Source organism: Adiantum capillus-veneris, chromosome 16 (genome assembly GCF_014529385.1).
Source record: "Adiantum capillus-veneris isolate H3 chromosome 16, ASM1452938v2, whole genome shotgun sequence".
NCBI lineage: Eukaryota > Viridiplantae > Streptophyta > Polypodiopsida > Polypodiales > Pteridaceae > Adiantum > Adiantum capillus-veneris.
The window spans coordinates 57961194-57969494 of NC_140946.1; the positions used below are offsets into that span (position 1 = coordinate 57961194).

The window sequence follows — 8301 nt, forward strand, 5'->3', positions numbered from 1 at the left end:
GCTCATGCTTGAAGCTCATTGGACCTCTCCAGGCCTAGCCAATCACAAGTAGGAGCCATTACAAGCAACATGGGTAGCCTTGGGACAAGTGTCCCCTTTCCCCTTTGAGAGAGAGGACTTGATAAATGCACAATCAATTAATTAAATATCCTAAATTATCATTGGACCCCTTGGGTGGCCAACCAATAGGCTTCAGTCACACCATGAGGGCAACATGGGAAGGAACTTGACAAGTGTCCTTGCTGCCTCTTCAAGCTGGGACTTCCCTTGTGTGTGTGTGTGTGTGTGTGTTCTCTCTCATCCCCCCCCCCCCCCCCCCCCTTGTAGGCTCTCCCCCCTCCTTGTAGGGATCTTTTTGACTTTGGATAAGCAAGCCCCTTAGTCATCAAGCATGACTAAGCACTTGAAGTAGGGGGTGTTCCCACAAGCATCTCAGGCAAGCTTCTCAAGGCACTTCAAGCACCTTAATCATGCACCAAGTCAAGCACCTCAAGCATGGAGCCAGTCAAACACCTCAAGCATCTTAATCAAGCACCTCAAGCATGACAAGCACCTCAAGCAGGACAAGCACCTCAAGCACGACAAGCACCTTGAGCTTGGGCCGGCGGGTTCCCACCTCAAGCTCAGCCCTAGCTTACCTAAGGTCAAAGGACTTTTACACACATTATTGGAGGTCTTCAATGAAGCTAACCCTAAGGTCTTATGCTCCATTGGTTAGCCTTGCTCTTGATGGACCATCTCCCATTTGGGCCCCTTTACTATTGACCCCGTGTTGAGATAGATCTATAAGCACATATCTATATCTTAACACTTGTTCCCATTTATTCTCCCACATTAAGTGATCAATTTAATATGAGAAAATCGTTTGGGTTGGTTAGATTAGATTTTATGACAAAATAACTCTCTCAATTGTTTCCGACGTACGTTGCAACATTGAGAACGTTTGATGAAGGAAGAGTTGATATAGAATATTTTTTTGAAGACCCTCAGAAAGCCCATTTGTATGAGTATGCCAATACTTAGCAATTGCCCTACATACTTTCTTTGCCTCTCTCTCATCAATGTGACCATCGTCATGCGTTCGTGCCATTCTCTTCTGATTACTTCTTTGTTCCCTCTTCTTTGCAACACAATAGTTCCGCAGACCAGGAAGAAGTTTCCTTGGGGTGTGGTGTGTAATAGACAATGGAAGAAGATATAGGGTGCCATTGTCGACATCATGTGATTCCATGTGGAAGGAGTAACGAGGCTAATGATACAACAAACAAGACCATTGAACACATTCATATTCCTCATGGGGGGGAGAGAGAGAGAGAGAGAGAGAGAGAGAGAGAGAGAGAGAGAGAGAGAGAGAGAGAGAGAGACTAATATGATATGTTGCTGAGATACGTCCGCAGTGGCCAAACAGTGTGCAAGCTAGCAGTTGTTGAATATGGTGCACCCCAAAGAATCTCTAGAGGCTATGGAGGAGAGAGAGAGAGAGAGAGAGAGAGAGAGAGAGAGAGAGAGAGAGAGAGAGAGAGAGAGAGAGAGAGCGCGAGAGAGAAATCATTGTGAGCCCTAAACCAAAAGACAAGCACAACTAAGGAGTCCAAAAGTAGAGGCAATCGAGAAGGGAGGGGGGGAGGGAGACAGAGCAAGAGATGGCACAGGAACAATTCTAGGGAGGAGGGACCCATTGAGTGAGTGTTGTAGAGTCCACAAGTAGTGGCAGTAGCGAGAGAATATTCAATAGCCTTTAATGGGATAAGTCAATTTTCTATATGTTTAAAAATTCCAAGTCCGCACGCCTTATTTCCTCCCCCTTTATACTTTTACTTATAGCATTTGAAACTAAACAACCCACATCCCACTCTCTCTCCTCCCAAAGGAGTGTCCAAGACACTCCTTTTTGGAACCGCCTAAGTATGCTAACACTTAATTGGACCATCTGATGGAAATAAAAAAATTTGTACCACATGTTTAGCTAGTAAAAAATGCTCCAATTAACTCGTTGACAAATTCATCAAATGCTTCAATATAGCTTTAAATGTTGTTATTTTACTTATACGAAAGAAATCATCCAAGTATCTTTTCAAGCTGTTATGGAGCATGATTTTTTTTTATCTTCAACTTGTAGACACTTATTAAGACCATCACACAAGATTTCAATTTAGATCAATGGTGATAAACAAGAAAAAAGGTATCCTATTTTGAGAAGAAGAATATATAAAATTTGTTTGGAATGGGAATGGTTTCCAGTCTCAATGCTTCGATTACTTGAAAATTTTACATGACATGAATGATGTGGTGGATGTAGTATTTTTTGAAAATGTAATGAACATCGATCTTAGCTTGAAGTGAAGATGCAATTCCCGTAACCTACAGACACCATATAACCAAGTTGTTAGTGAAAGCATTAAAATCTCTGTACAAATTAAACTTGTGAGTAGTGTTTCAACATCTAACTCTATTAGATTCTAAATCAGTTATTTGACTATGATTATGTAGGTCTCCTCCCCAACATAATAAATTCTTGGAAAAACCCATTCAAGCTTAAGCTCAAATCAAATTTTGAAGTAAGCATCACATGTATGATGAGTCATTTATTAACTTTCCCTAACTATTTCTTTGTTTTAGACTAGATATAGTTAGTTGAGATACACTTTACAAAGTTACCATCCAAAAGATAACTTTTTATATCACACAAACGTTGACATTTTATTCATGTATTTTTGTAAGTAAACCCCAATTGGGGATGGTTGAAAGAGAGAAAAGGATTCATGCTTACTTGGATTTATGTTTGTAATTTGTCCAACTCCGCGAAAATCGCAATTTCCTTCATTTTCTTTATTTGCTTGCCAATAGGAGTTCATGGCAAAGGATGCATGGGCAATAAGGTTGTTTGGCTCAAAACATGGCTGCTTATCTTTAATGGGGGAGCAAAATTTAGGGTTGGAACCACATGCATAATCTAAAATCCCTTGTAAGCTCTTGTTATCCGAGGTTACCTTGGCAATGCACCACTGGTTGCCAGAACTCAATGTGGGTGGTGGTGGAGAGGATATTGATGGAGTCACCGAATTCGATTCACCATTGCCACTACTGTACATGCAGTTGCCATGGCCTGTTTGTGCATGTGAGGTAGAGGCTAATCAAACATACATACACATATATATGCATACACACATATGATTTGAACGAGCCCATTCAAATTTATGCTCAAAGTAGATTGTTGACTAAGCATCATATGTACAATCACTCAATTATTTACTTTCCTTCACAATTTCTCTCTTTTAGACTGGAACTTGTTAGTTGAGAAATACTTGACAACATTACCATCAAAGGTTTCTAAGTAGAATTTTTATTGTTTGGCTCCTAACGATAACTTATTATATCACTAGAACATTGACATTGCATTCATGCATTGTGTAAGGTAAAACCCAATTGGGGATGGTCGAAAGAATGCTTACTTGGATTTGTGTAAGTGACTTGTCCAATTCCACCAAAATCACAATTTCCGCCATTTGCTTTGTTTGCTTGCCAGTATAAGTTCATGGCAAATGATGCATGGGCATTGAGGGTGTTCGGCTCAAAACATGGTTGTCCATTCTGGATGAGGGAGCAAAATTTGGCGTCGAAGTTGCATACATAGTCCAAAGACTCTTGTAAACTTTTGTTATCAGACATTTCCTTGGCAATGCACCATTGGTTGTCAGAAGTCGGTGTGGGTGTTAGTGGCGGGGAAGTCGGTGCGGATGGTGGTGGCGGGGATATTGATGGAGGAATAGATTCACTAACATTGCTATTGTAGGTGCAACTTCCGTAACCTGTATGTGCATGTGAATTAGAAACATTGTGGTGCATGAGGTAGAGACTTATATTATATATATATACACACACACTTATATAGTTATAAAAGAAAAGATACTTCTCTATATAGGTGGACACACATATTGCACATGGTCAAGCGGAATGGCATATAATGCTTACTTGGATCTGTGATGGTAATTTGTCCGATACCCCTGAAATCACAAGTGGATCCATTGGCTTTGTTGGCTTGCCAGTATGCGTTCATTGCAAATGAGGCATGGGAAATCAAGGTGTTAGGGAGGAAACAAGGTTTCTGTGGATCTTGGATAGCGGAGCAATACGCAGCATTAGAGGAGCAAATGAAGTCCAAAGCCTGCTGCAAGCTTGTGTCATTGGAAGTAGCAGCGGGAACGCACCATTGCTTGGCTCTGGCGGGAACAGCTGCTGAGTCAGTGAGGCTCACATCGTACACCCGTGTTCCGTTGGGGTAGAGAAGACCCCAATTTTTCTCAGTAGGTGCTCCTCCCTTGTGGTTCTCGTTGAAGAGAGCGAAGATGTAAGTTGGTATGGGGGTTCCCGGGTGCGAGGGGGTGCCTTGAGATGTGAGCGTCTTTTGCACGAGGGCTTCCATATAAGACGTTGCAAGCTCTGGGGTTGCACCGACGCCGCCGGCCGTGGGCCAGCCCGTTTCTGTAATGACGAGAGAGATGTTTGGAAAGCCGAGCTTGGCTATGGCCGCCCACACAGCATCAAGCTGCGCATCTAGCAGGTTTGTATACGTGAGATCTCCATCTTCAACCTGGGATCTGGTATTAGACTGGAATAGGGCGTACGGGAGCGGGATTTGTTTCGAATTGAAGGACCACGTGAGGTACGGGTAGATGTTGAGGTGGAAAGGAGAGGAGGTGTTTGAGAGGAACTCCAGGAGGGGTTTCATGATGGTGTCTGTGATATCGGCTCTGAAGCTACCGGCAGAAGGAGGATAGGAAGCGCCCAGGACGTCCGCGGCGACGGAGGTGCTCACAACGATGTTATCAGCCAGTCCGGCCTGCGTGTCCACGTGGTCAAGTCGACGGGGACGTGGTTAGATAGGGAGTTACACGTACCTAAACAGTATTAGCGGGGAGATTCGCACGTACCTGCTCAATGGCTGCCTGCATCCGGCGCATGGCGGGGACCAAGCTCAGCCACGTGGCAGTGTCGTCGTGGTTGCTCAGGATCTCGTTGCCCACGTCGACGCCAATGATTTGTGTGGCCGGGTAGTAGGGTAGGATATTGATTCCGACCCAGCGTGCAGCCGCGTCTGTGCTGTTTGCCATGCTCGTCAAGTCCTCATTCTTGACGGTGATCAGCACCGTGAGGTTGGTATTGGCCAGTGCTTTCAGCACACCGGGATCGCTGTCGAAAATCCGCACGCTGCCCACGCCCAGCTCCTCCATCAGTGCCACTGCCTGCGCAGGAGGCGGCAAGTTGTCCGCCACCCTGCCGTAGTTGATGCCCATCGTCATCGCTGATACGTCACAACCTGCAGGAGAACAACAATATACACCAGCATTTCGAGGGACTACCTTATCATAACGCAGTACATATTACAGACACATATTTTGCTTACCTACTACTCGTAACGCACAAACCGTTAACGCTAGTAACATACAACTCATCTTCATTTCTTATCGCCAACCTGCAGCTTCCAAGTTCTCCTCCTCTCCTTTTATAAAGCATGAGGAGTCTCGCCGTCCAGATATTAATCTTTTCAGTCGGGTGATAATTAATAGGGAAAATTCCCAAAATACACCTGTCAATTCCTTTTTTACAATGCTTAGCATGTAATTTGTCACAAATTATCTCGCAACAGAAGGTGACTATGTCTAAAAATAATGAAGTGATTCATCTCCAAAGCCAACTCAAATTCTAGTCTTAGCATCTTGTATTGATAGACATTCACTCTTCTTAAACATGAAAAGCTACAATTTTTTTTAATCTTTAGAGAAAATTATTCTCGCGACTAGGGGTTTTATTTTGGGAATTTTGGAAAATTTGAAAGGCATTTTGGAAATTTCCATAGGCTTAGAGGGATATTTCATAATTTTCCCTAATTAATACATGCTCCACACAAAAGCCTATAATTAACTTGTCAAAAGTACCTCAATTGCCTTTGTTTCTCAACTCTGCCAATTTTGGTAGAGTTGAAAATCAGCTCTTCTACCCCCACCGTTGGATACTCACTTTGCTTTACATACGTGAGAGCTGCTTGCGCTTTAAATACATATTCCAACCCAGAACTATTGATGAGAAAGTATCATCATGTTGTTGGGGACAATGCTCAAGTGCTAAGATCATGTTTGAATGAGTAAAATGGCACCTTATTCTAGGTGTTTTCTTCCGAATGGAATATAAACTTAGGTTGATGTATCTCTATTAATTTTCTTAAAATGTTTGCATTCAAAACCCTTCCCATTGAACTCATGTGCTACATTAACATGATTACATAAAGATGCATGATCATTATTACATAGTGCATGCATCTTTTAAAACAACAGTGGTGCCACCCAACCATCCCATAGCCAACGTGATGTCATTAGCTTTCATACAACAACAAACTTCATGAAGGATGCCTTTGCTAGTAGACTAGCAGCTAGAGTAGCAATTGAAAGTGGCGATCAAAATACCATGGAGCCTATATTGTGTCTAGGTGGAAAAAGTGCTCAATGTAAAGTGGTAAGCAAGGTCCCTAGCAAACTAGTTGATTGGGTGAAAGAGACACTAAGAAGCACTACTACTGCTTCTCAGTGTCTCTTTCACCGAATCAATTAGATTTAGTGGTGGCGCAAGCAACTTCTATGAGCAGACCTTCGTGATGCGCTTCAGTTTCCATCGCACCCGGAGCGCAGTGCTTTTACAAATTCACAGAAATTCAACGAAATCTCTCTACACAAGAATCCTTGTCCCTTTATGAGTCTCCTCTCTCTCTCTCTCTCTCTCTCTCTCTCTCTCTCTACTTGTCCATGTTTCTTCTCCATACATTTAATATTAAGATTAAATGTTTGTGTGTTTAATGCAGGTATGGATGTTGATGAGTTTCTTTCTTCTTTGTCACCCCAACAGAGACAGTGGTACGTGGAGCGTCATTGCTCTGGAGCAGCATCACACGTTCCTACTTCTTTAGCATCTTCCTCTGTTTCGGAGCATTCAGCGCACTCTGAAGCTTCGGTGTCGACGAGACGATCTTCACACTCGTTTAGGCACCGGCGCTCTAGTGGTGGCGGCGACGGTTGTTGTGGGGATGCTGTCGTCGATGCCTCGACACTACCTCGTGTTCGACGAGGCTCTTTACCCTCCCCTTCTTTGCCCGCCCCCACTCCAGCCACAGCATCGCCATCTACACCAAGTTTTGCGCGGCTGACGGCCGATCCTAGCGGCTACACACCACTAGCTACTCCTCTAGGAGTCACTCTAGTCGACACTCCTTGCTTCGGGGCCCAGACTCTAGTGGAGACACCTGACATCCGTACCTCCATCGACACGCCTGTAGAGACCCCTGCCGGGACACCCAGGTTCACGCGTCACTGGCGAGAGGTCTTGCCTTACTCCGTCGACTTCAGCGGCGGCATCATCTTGGATGATGAAGGCAAGAAGGTGATCTCTCGCATGCGCGGTCTTTTCTCTCAGGTGTTTAGACACTACATACTAAACACCTGAAGTGAAGTACCAAGTGATTTAAAAGACAGAGTCATTAGCTACTGCATGACGAGTTTCCTATTTGAGCACGGGATGACCGCCTCAATGAAGACCTGATAAAGGTTCGAATACACAAATACTGCAAGCACAAGTGTTCCGAAGTGCAAAAAGCAATTAAGCATGGGTGGAACATACCAAATTGGATGGACAAAGAAGATTAGAAGAATGAGAAGAAAGCAGCACGCGAGAATCCCGACAAGTGGAAGCAACAAAAGGAGGCAGCCAGAGCGCGAGTAGAGGCAGGGAGCTCGTAACACTTGGGGAGCGGTGGGTGGGCATCATTTGAGGCCGAGTTTGTAAGCGTTTTCGAATTGCTCTTTAGGTTTGACAGTTTAGGTTTTAGAGTTTTTTAAATTCTAACATAATGGATTCTTTGTATGTTTTGACAGTGGTCGATGATAGGACGTGACCCCACACCGTACCAGCGCGAGTACGTAGGCAGGACTGGCTTAAACACCCTGATGGACATTCTGAGTTCTCGCGGCGGCATGGTTAGTATTAGGGTTTACTCTTTTCTATTTGTTGTATTGTTTTATAAATTATATGTTTATACTTACAGAAAGCTGTCTTATTGTTTTTTTTTGCAGAATCCGACAGATACGCCACTTGGACGCGATGAGACGTCTGATTAGACGACGTCAGTCTAGACGTAGCTAGATGGCATTAGTTTCCTTTTGTCATAGCATATGTATCATGAGGTGACATTGATACGTCTTTTTGAAAACCATGTAAATTTTTTCAAGAACAAAAATGGTGTTGTAACTACTACAT

General features: G+C 43.7%; 1 protein-coding gene across 1 annotated transcript; it reads right to left on the reverse strand.

Annotated features, from left to right (window-relative positions):
- Positions 1-2268: 2268 nt before the first annotated feature.
- On the reverse strand, positions 2269-5300 carry LOC147439109 (glucan endo-1,3-beta-glucosidase-like). Its single transcript, XM_086483970.1, has 5 exons — positions 4932-5300; positions 3973-4840; positions 3453-3809; positions 2991-3106; positions 2269-2361 (listed from the first exon to the last, which is right to left on the reverse strand). The coding sequence occupies exons 1-5, from the start codon at positions 5298-5300 to the stop codon at positions 2269-2271; spliced, it is 1803 nt and encodes a 600-aa protein (XP_086340096.1).
- Positions 5301-8301: the final 3001 nt, after the last annotated feature.

What these genes read in the sequence shown, in the direction of transcription:
- LOC147439109 (XM_086483970.1), bottom strand. Translation starts at nt 5,300, where the DNA reads ATGACGATGGGCATCAACTACGGCAGGGTGGCGGACAACTTGCCGCCT. An exon ending in TGCAGGCAGCCATTGAGCAG is followed by an intron (nt 4,841 to 4,931) that starts GTACGTGCGAAT and finishes GTGGACACGCAG; the next exon opens with GCCGGACTGGCTGATAACAT. An exon ending in ACCAGTGGTGCATTGCCAAG is followed by an intron (nt 2,362 to 2,990) that starts GTAACCTCGGAT and finishes TGGTGTCTGTAG; the next exon opens with GTTACGGGAATTGCATCTTC.